The following is a 13,803-nucleotide window of genomic DNA, read 5'->3' as shown; positions in this document are numbered from 1 at the left end:
TGCTTCTCTAATAACACATTTTGTTTATTGTTAAAGTGCTTTATGTGATGTGGGGAAACAATCTGGATTTCATAAATGTTCCTTCTGTCTGGAATGTCTATTCTACGAGAGCTAAAATCTGACTTCTAGGTTCATTGTATCGGGTTCCATTGATACATGTAGTTCTGTGTTCAAATTAGTAGGTAGGGTTTGGCCATAGTATTGCCAAAACTTAAACTGCTCAGTTTCTTGGAAATCTCTATCAAAACCTGCACCCCAGAATTAGATGTAGACTATAGAGAATGTGCACTTGGTTTAGAGAGGAGTTAGAAATGTTGGAAGCAGATGAAATATATATCTTCCAGGCTTCTGAATTTTTAAGATGAATTGTTTTTTCTTCTTTTTTTTTCTTATTTTGCTTAACAATTTATTTTTCCTACTTGAGACATGTGTTTGAACAAATGAGAAAGTGCAGCTGTCAAAAGATTAACCAGCTGAGAACTATTGTCAGCATTAATTTTCTTCTAATAAATGACTCTCTGAAGCTATTTAGCAATCCGTGATCTAGATACCAAGCCATTGACCTATGATGCGGAGTACTGGATTTTGTTTGTAGGCTTCTGACTTAAATTGTCTATGTAATTTGCTGCAGATCCGATCACAGGATTAGTAGTAAATGTTATGTGGTTTAAATAAAAATAGCCCCAGAAACTGGACAAAATAACTGAAAGGCATTAATGTCAGGATCTCTGCCGTCACGTGCAGAGTAAATTGGAAGCTGACAGGATGACAGTCATGAAACTCATAATGCGATCATGGTGTTCGAGTCACATAGATACATTTATTATAACCTCAGTCTTGTAGAGGGACAGCTATGCACATACAGTTTCAAAGTGTTTGAAAAGGTGATGAATAGCAGAATATTTTTCACTTGCCTTTCAGATCTTCCTGGAGTGACACACTCAATTTTCCAAGATCGCTTTTCTAACATTGCGCTGACTGACTCCAGTGCTAATACTTCACTAGTTAAAAATAGTAGGAACCCTAATGGCAGGGCTGTTTGACTTTGCAATAGCAAAATAGTTCACAATTTGAATGAAATATGGTCACTCTCAGTAGGGCTTTTCATGTATTAAAGCAGTGGCTCTTGTTGAATACATTAAATTCAAAAGTAGGCCATTACTTGCAGCTGTCTATTCTAATGGGTCCAGGTTTGATGCATGGTGCAGACAATTATGGTGTCTTCATTCCTAGCTGTATTGTAAAAAAAAAAGAGTTGTAAAGAGAGGGTGTAAATAGCTCTTCCACTTGCTGTTCTCGTGTAGAGTAACAGAATGAGTTGAAAATTGTAACTTGATATTTTTAGTATTAAGATAAATGCTTATTCCTCCTTTCCACTTGAAGACCGGAACTAGTTCTATTCTAGTGCTGTTGATCCTCTTTTCCCTTGTTGCTGGTTCCCAAAGTCTAATTTCATTTAAGCCCAGTCTAATTTCTTCATATCCTGAGTCGATGCTAAATTTGTGTGGTGTATTGTTCTATGGGGCCGGTTCTTTTAGGCAGAGAAGAATTGTACAGATGAGGTAAATCCACAGAAATACACCGAAGACTCACTTTACCTTTTAATTTGCCTTCCTCCATCAAATCTTTTAAAAGTCCCAACAAGTCACAAGTGTAAAGATTTGATTTTAGTTTTCCCCCCATATATCGTACATAGTACTGATGATCAGTGAAAAGAACAGGAAGGATAATCACGTTTGAATAATAGTACTGAATAATCAAGAGCTGATAGCTTCTTGATAGTTAAAATTTACAGTTAACTTGAGTTTTATAATTTTTTTTTGTTTTACAGAAAAAAAAGGTAAAATTTTCAGCCTGGTCTGTAAAGGAAATATTTTTAATTCTTCCAAAATGTATTATACAGATGTTTATATTGTGGCTCTGTCTCCGGGTGATGGTAGTGAATATGCTCCACAGGAGTGGGGTGAATGCTTAGAAATGGAATCAGTCTGCAGATTCGCAAATTTCATTCTATTTTGATTTTATAGGCACATCCAAAAAATTGACTTCCGAACACAGAGGTTAAATTCAACATTGAGTTTTATACTCTGCATTCAGATGAAGAGGTCTTCTGTTTTGACTAGATCGTTTGAATGCCGTATGCTAAAAGAGCCTGTAGATATTTGAGATCTGTTCTAGGTTAGGGTCCAGTGGGGAGCCTATGCTATGATTTTGGCCTACAAAAAGCAATTTTGCTTTCCCTGAGCTGATGACAAGGTCAGGAAACAAATACGGTCATCACTGTTACCATCATTGTCATTGACTTGCAGTGTGGTCGTGGAGAATCTTAAGGACATAACTGTTCATCGTGGCCCCATTTCAGTCTATCAGTGGTATTTACTGAGCACTTATTGTGTGCGAAACACTGTAATAAGCACTGGGGAGAGTATAAGACAAGAGAGTTGGAAGACACGAGCCTTACCCGCAAAGGGCCTTACAGTTTGAGAGGAATGCTTCATTTTAACAACGCAGACTGACAATCCGAAAACACTGTAATAAGCACTGGGGAGAGTATAAGACAAGAGAGTTGGAAGACACGAGCCTTACCTGCAAGGGGCCTTACAGTTTGAGAGGAATGCTTCATTTTAACTTAACGCAGACTGACAGTCCGAACACAGTCCAGACTTCAGATATTCTCATCTGGCTTTCGGTGTGCTTTGCGAACTAGTTTAAAACCATTCCGGACTGTTAGTAATCAGCTTTTTCTTTTCCCCCCCAATTTTTCTTTAGGTGTGGGAGCTGCTCGGGCCGGAAACCTTACGTTCATGGTTGGAGGAGCAGAGCAAGAATTTGCTGCTGCCAAGGAATTGTTGGGATGCATGGGATCTAATGTGGTGTACTGTGGTGCCGTTGGAACTGGCCAGGTAATACTTGATGGTGAAGCTGGCTCTGCGGTATGAAATTTCCACCTTTTCCTTTCCCCTTTGGTGCCATGTCTTCTCCTCTTCCTCCCAGCTCATTTTTCTCCACCAACCTTCTTCATAAGTGTTTGTGTACTAATCCATCCAAAGATAAATTAATCTTCCATGTTATTTCCAGTGGAATCCATTAATGGTAGGTTCAAACAAAACTGGCGTATATTTCCATATTTCAAGAAAAACAAAGGAAAAATGATGCCATTAGCCACGATCTTAATGCCTCGTATCAATGGCCTCTGCAAATCCACTTTGAAACTCCCTCCTTTTGGGTGGCTAGTGCTCTATCTTTCAGTGGCTACTTTCATCTTTTTTTTTCCCTTAACTGTGTGCTAGAACTCTAGGTGGAATAATTTTAGATTGAAGTAACCACCGCATTTGAAGGCCTGGCAAATTAAGCTGCCGGGCCAAAGCATAATAATCGTCATTGTCCAAGTAACCATATTATCATGGACTTTTCCGTTTGGAACAATGTTATAAATGGGAGATAGGGTATCTGACCTTAGTCCAGGAGCCAAATACCCAGACTTTATCATCAGTCTATTATAGATGGGTAATGTAGCCACATTTAGGTACTTATAAGTCAGTGAAGTTGGTCTCTGTCTTTTCATTCAGTGGAAGAGCGTGGACTTGGCTACCCTCCCTGAGGGCTCCACTTGGTGATAGTTATTTTAAAATGGCTCCCTATCACCTCACCGCTTTCGAGTGCATTTCCTTACCCCCCCTTCATCACCATCATCATCATCAATCGTATTTATTGAGCGCTTACTATGTGCAGAGCACTGTACTAAGCGTTTGGGAAGTACAAATTGGCAACATATAGAGACAGTCCCTACCCAACAGTGGGCTCACAGTCTAAAAGGGGGAGACAGAGAACAAAACCAAACATACTAACAAAATAAAATAAATAGAATAGGTATGTACAAATTAAATAAATAAATAAATAGAGTAAAAAAAATATGTACAAACATATATACATATATACAGGTACTGTGGGGAAGGGAAGGAGGTAAGATGGGGGGGATGGAGAGGGGGACGAGGGGGAGAGGAAGGAAGGGGCTCAGTCTGGGAAGGCCTCCTGGAGGAGGTGAGCTCTCAGCAGGGCCTTGAAGGGAGGAAGAGAGCTAGCTTGGCGGAGGGGCAGAGGGAGGGCATTCCAGGCCTGGGGGATGACGTGGGCCGGGGGTCGATGGCGGGACAGGCGAGAGCGAGGTACGGTGAGGAGATCAGCGGTGGAGGAGCGGAGGGTGCGGACTGGGCTGTAGAAGGAGAGAAGGGAGGTGAGGGAGGAGGGGGCGAGGGGATGGACAGCCTTGAAGCCCAGGGTGAGGAGTTTCTGCCTGATGCGCAGATTGATTGGTAGCCACTGGAGATTTTTGAGGAGGGGAGTGATATGCCCAGAGCGTTTCTGGACAAAGATAATCTGGGCAGCAGCATGAAGTATGGATTGAAGTGGAGAGAGACACGAGGATGGGAGATCAGAGAGAAGGCTCCCAGACCTAGGGCCAAAAGAAACCTCATGTTGAAAAATCAAACAAATGTACTGCAATGCCGAAACAGGGTGTAAATGTAGAAATTTCAGTGCAGTTTATCTTCACTCAAGGACCACGGATTTTGTGTCTTCTGAGTGAGAACCCCCATGTGGTAAATTGGCAGTTAAGGACAGCCCGGACCAGTGAAATCAGTGACCAGATTTCAGATAAGCCAAGAGGGACGAGATCACAAATCACCTTCACATCCTCTTCCTTCTCTTTAACTCCCCTCTCCTTCTATCGCTTTGCTTTTGCTTCTCTAGCGGTCGCTCACCCAAACTCTCCACTGGGGAAGTTTGATCTGCTGCCACTTTGGTGACCAACAACAAACACCTGTCCAAGCTACGGAGCGTAAATAAGGTTGCCCATTTATGCTCAGTAGTCTGGGAGAGACCCGAGGGAGGCTACTCAAGCTTACTGCACGGAAGGAGGCAACGGGTAAACCACCTCCGTTTTTTGACTGAGGTATCTCTATCATCATCATCATCATCAATTGTATTGAGTGCTTACTGTGTGCAGAGCACTGTACTAAGCGCTTGGGAAGTACAAGTTGGCAACATATAGAGACAGTCCCTACCCAACAGTGGGCTCACAGTCTAAAAGGGGGAGACAGAGAACAGAACGAAACATACTAACAAAATAAAATAAATAGAATAGATATGTACAAGTAAAATAAATAAATAGAGTAACAAATACGTACAAACATATATACATATATACAGGTGCAGTGGGGAAGGGAAGGAGGTAAGGTACACTACCAGAACGATTGCAAATAGAGGTAGGGCGTTCTGGGAGAGATGTGTCCATAGAATCGCTACGGGTCGGAGACGACTCAACAGCATAAGATGGGACAAAAAAGTCCCCTGGAATCTTTCCCTCCCCCAACTCTTTCCCAAGAGATTTCAAAGAGGGGAATAATAATATTAATAATGATAATAATGGTACTTGCTGAGCGCTTACTGTGTGCCAGGCACTGTACTGAGTGCTGGGGTGGATACGGGCGAATTGGGTTGGACACAGTCCCTGTCCCCTGTGGGGCTCACAGTCTTAATCCCCATTTTACAGATGAGGAACCGAGGCACAGAGAAGTGAAGTGACTTGCCCAAAGTCACGCAGCAGACAAGTGGCAGAGCTGGGACTAGAACCCATGACCTTCCGACTCCCGGGCCTGTGCTCTATCCACTAGGCATGCCGCTTCAGCTGATCCATGCTTTAGGTTTGGGGAGCTCCTCTGGCCAGCCAGAGGGGAGGCAAAACTGGGGTTGCCTGTCAGTGTTTGAAACTAGAAACAGTAGGAGGTAAGGTAATCTAAAATGAATAACGTGTGACATGCTACTTTATGAGGATAAGGCGGCAAAGTATGCGATTGTCTTGCCTACTTTTCTACGTCTGGTTACTTTAAGGATTCTCTCTTAGGTCGCCGAGGGACCGTTTGCTGCATTGCAGTAGTAATGTATTTGCCGCGTTAAACGCATTGTCGTTTAGAGCATTGTGGCAGGAAATCCTCAGGCCTAGAATGGGATTTCAGTTCTGGTCTCCAAACATAGCCCCTCCCCAAAGAAAGCCCTGTGGATTTGAATTTACTGATCATTTTTGCCATCCTCCAAGTTTTTACTTAAGGCAAAAGAGGTTTGAAACAAAGTGCTGCATGGATGCGAGCGGGAGCAGAGCATTGCACACGCATTCCCAGTTATTTCCCAGCTGACAGCACGGCCCCCGCCCCATCACACTTCCTTCGTGCCTAAGATGTCTTTTTCATCTTGGATGATTTCGAAACATCAGAGACTCCTCACTCTTGGTGCACTCTGAGGTCCTAGTAAATAATTTGTTGGAGTTTCTGCACGGCGGAATACTACATTTGACAAACTTAGTGCAGCCTACTGTCAGGCATTAAATGTCTCCGCAGCAACTTGAAAAAAAGTAATGCCCCCAACCCAAACCCCTAATTTATTAACAGGGAGGAGCTCAAGCCCTACAGAGAATCAAACCCTGTCGGGTTACTTTTGGAAGAAGCCATTTAAAGCCGGTGGAATTGGGAATGGCCATTGGAAGAATGCAAGCTTATCAGATATTTAATTTATTTTCAGGCTGCAAAGATCTGCAATAACATGCTGTTAGCTATTGGGATGATCGGAACTGCCGAAGCCATGAATCTTGGAATAAGGTCTGTTGGATTTTATTGTGTGTGTGCATGCTTTTTCTTTGTGGTATTTTTATAGGCTCTGCTTGAAAAATCCTGACAAGAGACACAGATCAGTTTCTGCTAGAAAAACATTGCAAGTCTTTCAAATATTAGAACATAATAGACCTTATTTATTTAACCAGCACTAGGGCCCTTGAGAACTTGAATGGTCTTTTCTAGTGGTATGTACAATGTCATTACACTTTTTATCTAAAATTACCTTATTTTTGAATAACGTCCAGTTCTTCTGTTGTGAAACGTGGGAGACATTAACAATATAATGTAAATGCACTCAGGTGACAGAGGGTACATTTCTAGGAAGTACGAGCTTAAAGTGCTGTGGGTTTTGTATGTTGTGCTCTCACATGATTCCCTTGGGATTTATGTATGTAAATCCTGTACAGAACCATGTAGTGTTTGTCAGTGAGCACTTCCAATTTCTCATATACTGTATATATGTATATATGTTTGTACATATTTATTACTCTATTTTACTTGTACGTATCTATTCTATTTATTTTATTTTGTTAGTATGTTTGGTTTTGTTCTCTCTCCCCCTTTTAGACTGTGAGCCCACTGTTGGGTAGGGACTGTCTCTATATGTTGCCAACTTGTACTTCCCAGGCGCTTAGTACAGTGCTCTGCACACAATAAGTGCTCAATAAATACGATTGATTGATTGATTTCTTGCATGGTGTCTTCAAGCATCCTCATGCCACTGTTAGAGATGGGATACTGGGCTGCTGATGATAGCATTGCTTGTGCTCAAGATGAACTAGGCTGAAGCCCTAGAGCTAAAATCCATATACATATTCTCTTGTCATGTATGATGGTGGTTTGTCACACATCAATCAATCAGTGGTATTTATTGAGTGCTTACTGTGTGCAGAGCACTGTATTAAGCACTTATTATTATCGTGTGCCATCGGGTCTTTCCGATTTATAGTGACTCCATGGACATACTTTCTCCAGAACGTCCTGTCCTCTGCCATAATCCGCAACCTTTCTAATGGTTCTCCTGTTAGAACCCGCTGGTCTGCCTCTTCCACGTTTTCCCTGGGCCTTTCCCAACATTAGTGTTTTCTCCAGAGAATTAGACCTCCTGATTATGTGTCCAAACTACGCTAATCTTAATCGAGTCATTTGGCCTTCCAAAGACCACTTTGGTTTAATTCGCTCCAAAATCCATTTGTCTGTCTTTCAGGCAGCCCAAGGTATTCGCAAAAGCCTTCTCCAACACCACATATCAAAAGAACCGATGTAGGATCGATTAAGCACTTAGGAGAGTACAGTGCAACAGAGTTGGTAGACACATTCCTTGCCTACAAGGAGCTTACATTTTAGAAAGGGAGACAGGCATTAATATAAATAAATAAATTTTATATTGTAATTATAGTAAGTACTGTGGGCCTGAGGGTGGGATGAGTATCCAGTGCTTAAAGGGTACAAATCTAAGTCATAGGTGACTTAGAAAGGAGAAGGAGAAGAGGAAAAGATTTTGTTGAGAAAAATTTACAGTATTTTCCTATTTCTTTGCGTAAACTAATTTCAGAATTTTGTTCTTTGCCTTACCTCAGAGTGTTCATCTGAATGTTTAAGTTCTTAGTGTTAACATTTTAATTTTAACAAGTAACTTCATCACCATATGATTTTTTTTTGCAACATGGAATTTTCCAGAGGACTAATATATAAAATTTTGTAATACTTTAGGACTCCTCTCCTACACTTTAAAAAAGATATTTTGTTTTAGAATTGCCTGTTGGGCTGTTTCCTCAGAAATGTTTTGCATTATCCCTTTAGATCCACCACCTTATGCCACTCACCAAAACCTAGCTATTGTAGATATTTCTCGGACAACAACAGTGCTGGATATCCCAGTTTTTGATATGAGCAATAAAAGTAGCAAAGCACTAGAGATTTTTTTAAAAAACAGGGTAATGGATTCACATTTCCTCTTAATTACCATATCAAGATGCTGTTGTTTTATTGAATTGCCCTTGTCTCAGATGTTAGACTATCTTGACCTATTAAGTTGTCATGTTGTAATTGAGATAAAAGAGGAATTTGCTTTGCATCATTGCTAATTGGTTTATCAATATCCTGAACCATTTACATTTAAAAATTGAACTCTTGTAAGATGAGGCCTATCTGCCGTAATAAAAACTTGTAGTATTGCATACAACCATTGTCAAGACCAGTTGTAATTCAGGGTGGAAAAATCTGCTTCATAGTCAGATTTAGGCTGAGAAGAGTTGCCATAATTGAAAAAGATCTATTCCATAACATGTATTTTCATGTCTAGGTATAAGGTAATTAAAGGTGGAGAAGAAAATGGAAATTTCCAGGGCCAAAATTGCATCCAAAACGAAAGCACTATAGCATAGATGGTCACATTTTCATTGTAATGGGTGGCAGGTAAAGATGAGATTTACTATATGAACGAGAAGAGCCCGACTGAAAGGCTGCGTTTAGTTAAGCTGTTAGATGGGTGACTTTTCTCCCACACTTCTTCCCTGTATATATGTATATATGTTTGTACATATTTATTACTCTATTTATTTATTTATTTATTTGTACATATCTATTCTATTTTATTTTGTTAGTATGTTTTGTTTTGTTCTCTGTCTCCCCCTTTTAGACTGTGAGCCCACTGTTGGGTAGGGACTGTCTCTATATGTTGCCAATTTGTACTTCCCAAGCGCTTAGTACAGTGCTCTGCACATAGTAAGCGCTCAATAAATACGATTGATGATGATGATGATGATGATGACTTCAGTCCTTGGTTTATTTCTATTCTTGCTAGTCTTGTCTTGGACATCCTTACATAGGGCAGAGACTGTTCCCTCACGCACTGTGGCTTTGGCACAATCCTCATTCCTTCTCCACCCGTCCAACCCATATTTTACCTGGTATCGTACTACCTCCAAACATTAGCAGGTTGGAAAAGGTAGCAAACAAACACCAAAATCCCGGGGTGAAAAGGACTGTCTCTTTTGAGCCGTCTTTGTGAAGCAAAGTGAGCACTAAAGGTTTTATCATCATCATCATCAATCGTATTTATTGAGCGCTTACTGTGTGCAGAGCACTGTACTAAGCGCTTGGGAAGTACAAGTTGGCAACATATAGAGACAGTCCCTACCCAACAGTGGGCTCACAGTCTAAAAGATCGTATTTAAAGGAATAAACACTTCTGCTTGCAGTGCTGTGCACACAGTAAGCGATTGATTAATTGATTTGACCCTCAAAATGCCTTGTTCAGTGCTCTCCTAGTTTTGATGAAAAAATTAACACAAACCCATATTCAGCTTTCGTCTGCTGTCTCTAACCTCTACTCTTTGTGATACTTCCTGATTTCCCTAGAACATTCGTCTTAAACATACAGCATTTCATGAACGGGATTTCAATGGTGGGCTGAGTTGAAAATGGACTATCTGTAGAACGTGAAGTTCTTTAAATAGAAATATTATAGAAATAGACTAAAGAACTTCACGTTCTACTTTAGAAAATTAGACGTTTTGCAGTAAAAGTTCGAAGTTGAAATACATACCGTTTTCCATTTACCATCAGCCCAGATGCATTGTGATATAAACAATATCTAGAATTTTAAGAGTATTAAGGTACTGAAACTAGCCTCAAAGAATAGGTATTGTAGATAAACAAGTGGCACAAACAAAACATACCATATGGTAGGTCTTAACGTGATTTATTAAAAATAATGTGCAGCTTGCCTGTCCCCTAGATTGTATTAATGAGTTGCTACCTGATAACAATTCACAAGTCCATTTTTCAAAGCGTATGATCTTTTATCTTATGTTCTTGAAATGGTTTGCAGTAGTTTAGAAGCACTAAAATATAAATGCCCCTACTATTGTCTTTTCTCCATGGTTTACAGACGTCTTTTAAAATGACAGAATTGTTCTCTAATAGAGTATAGATAGCAACCACGATTTATAGAGCTTAGCAAGGAGAAAAAGAAAAAAGAAAATTGGCATCAGCGAGCATAAATTCCCAAGTAGTAAATGCCTACCAAACAGTATCAGACTGTCTCAGCTGCTTTTATGTTCTGTTCACTCTGGTGGCTATTTTAGTGGGGATAGAAAATAAGTGTATATATCTTCAAGAGCTGCATCCACAATATTTACAAATAAAGTTGTCTATTCCTGATGATTTCAGACTTGTAGTTTAGTTGTTTTCAGTAACATTTGTTTCCTTCATATTGATTAATGAAGGCTGACAAACAGAGAAAAAACTGATCAGTTCTAATCTCTATTGAGTCCTCTAGACTAAGTTCGTTATGGGCAGGGAACGTGTCTGCTAAATGAAGTAACATGGTGTAGCGGTCCTGGGAGTCAGAGGTCATGAGTTCTACCCTGGGCACCACCATTTTCATTGTCGTATTTACTGAGCGCTTACTGTGCGCAGAGCACTGTGCTAAGTGCTTAACTTGTCTGCTGTATGATCTTGAGCAAGTCACTTCACTTCTCTGGGCCTTAGTTACCTCATCTGTAAAATGGGGATTGCGGCTGTGTCCAACTCATCATCATCATCAATCGTATTTATTGAGCGCTTACTATGTGCAGAGCACTGTACTAAGCGCTTGGGAAGTACAAATTGGCAACATATAGAGACAGTCCCTACCCAACAGTGGGCTCACAGTCACAGTCTCCTATAATGTACTCCCCTAGTTGCTTAGTATGTGCCCATAGTACTCGACTCGATTTGCTTGTATCCACCCCAGCGCTTAGTACAGTGCCTGGCACATAGTAAGCGCTTAACAAATACTATTATTACTATCGCAATCAATCAATCAATCAATCGTATTTATTGAGCGCTTACTGTGTGCAGAGCACTGTACTAAGCGCTTGGGAAGTACAAGATGGCAACATATAGAGACGGCCCCTACCCAACAGTGGGCTCACAGTCAGTCTCCTATAACGTACTCTCCTAGTTGCTTAGTATAATGCTGTGCCCATAGTAAGTGCTCAGCAAATACCTTTGATTGATTTGATTTTTGCCTCCTTGCACATTCTGTGAGCTTTATGGCCATTTAGCAATGTAAAACCATAATTTAAAATGGTCTTGATTGGAGATTTCCATTTTCCAGTCAGGTCCTTAGTTATTTCTGAAAATAGTCATGTAAATAGTCATTTTTTTCAAACTACTTATTTCTTAGAACATCTCTGAGAGGATAAGCTTACATCAGAAAATATCAGTGAACCCAGTTCTTCCACTGTTTAACTCCCAGATGACAAATTAGAACCTTTGAGAGGAGCACAAACTTCCATCACTAAAGGATAGTTCGGGGCATTGCTGCATATATTGTGCACATACTGCTGCAGTGCATTCAGTGCACTAAACAGGCTCCTACTGGTCTGAAAGAATTAACGTGTCTTAAAATTCCAAGTCCTAATTGACATCGCGATCCTCTGCTATGTGCAGATGCAATTTTAAAGTCATTTGAGCCCGTGATGATCGATATAAAATATAATTCCTGACTGTGCTGTGGACTGTTTGTCCCTTGCAAATTCCTTTTCTTCCACCCAAACCCTGTCCTTCCCCCGTCTGTCCCAACAATCAATCGTATTTATTGAGCACTTACTGTGTGCAGAGCACTGTACTAAGCGCTTGGGAAGTACAAGTTGGTAACATATAGAGACAGTCCCTACCCAACAGTGGGCTCACAGTCTAAAAGTAGACAACACCACTATCCTCCCTGTCTCACAAGCCCGTAACCTGAGTGTTGTGCTCGACTCATCTTTCTCATACAGCCTACATGTTCAGTCTGTCACCAGATCCTGTTGGTTCTGTCTTCACAGCATCACTAAAATTTGCCTTTCCTCTCCGTTCGAACTGCTTACAATGATCTAAGCACTTATCCTTCCATGCCGTGACTAATGCATCTGTTTCCTCGCTAACCTCTCGGCCCCCTAGCTCTCCTCTCTCCTGTCCGTACTTAACTCTTTTGCCTGTATTGTTTTCTAACCAAAAAAAAAAAGTTCAGTCCACGTCCCCCCAGTCCTCAAGAACCTCCAGTGGTTTAATCAATCAATCAGTCGTATTTACTGAGCGCTTACTGTGTGCAGAGCACTGTACTAAGCGCTTGGGAAGTACAAGTTGGCAACATATAGAGACAGTCCCTACCCAACAGTGGGCTCACAGTCTGAAAGGGGGAGACAGAGAACAAAACCGAGCGTACTAACAAAATAAAATAAATAGAATAGGTATGTACAAGTAAAATAAATAAATAAATAGAGTAATAAATATGTACAAACATATATACATATATACAGGTGCTGTGGGGAAGGGAAGGAGGCACCCACCTCACATCTAACAGAAACTCCTTATTGTTGGCTTTAAAAAATTCAATCAGCTTGCCCCCTCCTACCTTACCTCCTCATCTCCTATTCTGCTTTGCTCTTCTAGTGCCAACTTGCTCACTGCGCACTGATCTCATCCGTCTCACCGCCAACCCCTTTCCCACATTCACTCTGTGGTGTGGAGCTCCCTCCCCCACGATCAATAATCAGTCATATTTATTGAGCACTTCTGCGCAGAGCACTGTACTAAGCGGTTGGGAGAGTGCAGTATAACAGAATTACCGGACTCATTCCCTGCTCATAACCAGTTTACAGGCAAATCACCATCCTCCCCACCTTCAAAGCCGTATTAAGGTCACATCTCCTCCAAAAGGCCTTCCCCCATTAAGCTCTCTTACATCCCTTTTCCTTTTGCTTCATCTGTGCATTTGGATCTGTAGTCAAGGCCGTAAACCCATTAGTGCAGCGAATGTGTCTGCTAATTCTGTTATATTGTACTCTCCCAAGCACTGAAGACCTGCGTAACCAAACCAAACTACGAGAACTGAACTACATGCGGTTCTCAGAACATAGTAAGCACTCAGTGAATACGATTGATTGATGAGTATTCTTTTGCACATTTATTATTCACCCCACCCTTGGCCCCATAGCACTTGTTGTCAGCTGTGTGGTTTTGGGCAAGTCACTTAACTTCTCAGGGCCTCAGTTACCTCATCTGTAAAATGGGGATTGACTGTGAGCCCCCCGTGGGACAACCTGATCACCTTGTAACCTCCCCAGCTCTTAGAACAGTGCTTGGCACCTAGTAAGCGCTTAAT

At 41.1% G+C, this 13,803-nt stretch overlaps 1 protein-coding gene across 2 annotated transcripts in view; it reads left to right on the top strand.

Annotated features, from left to right (window-relative positions):
* Positions 1–13,803, top strand: part of HIBADH (3-hydroxyisobutyrate dehydrogenase) — a 166,387-nt gene that overhangs the window by 137,515 nt on the left and 15,069 nt on the right. For both annotated transcript variants that reach the window (XM_038739813.1, XM_038739822.1), the window contains exons 5-6: positions 2,770–2,903; positions 6,574–6,650. In XM_038739813.1, coding sequence (XP_038595741.1) covers positions 2,770–2,903; positions 6,574–6,650 — 211 coding nt within the window. The remainder of the gene's footprint in view (positions 1–2,769; positions 2,904–6,573; positions 6,651–13,803) is intronic.

Source organism: Tachyglossus aculeatus, chromosome 2 (genome assembly GCF_015852505.1).
Source record: "Tachyglossus aculeatus isolate mTacAcu1 chromosome 2, mTacAcu1.pri, whole genome shotgun sequence".
NCBI classification, from domain to species: domain Eukaryota; kingdom Metazoa; phylum Chordata; class Mammalia; order Monotremata; family Tachyglossidae; genus Tachyglossus; species Tachyglossus aculeatus.
Note: the sequence above shows the minus strand (reverse complement) of the source record. Positions and strands in the feature narration are given on the sequence as shown.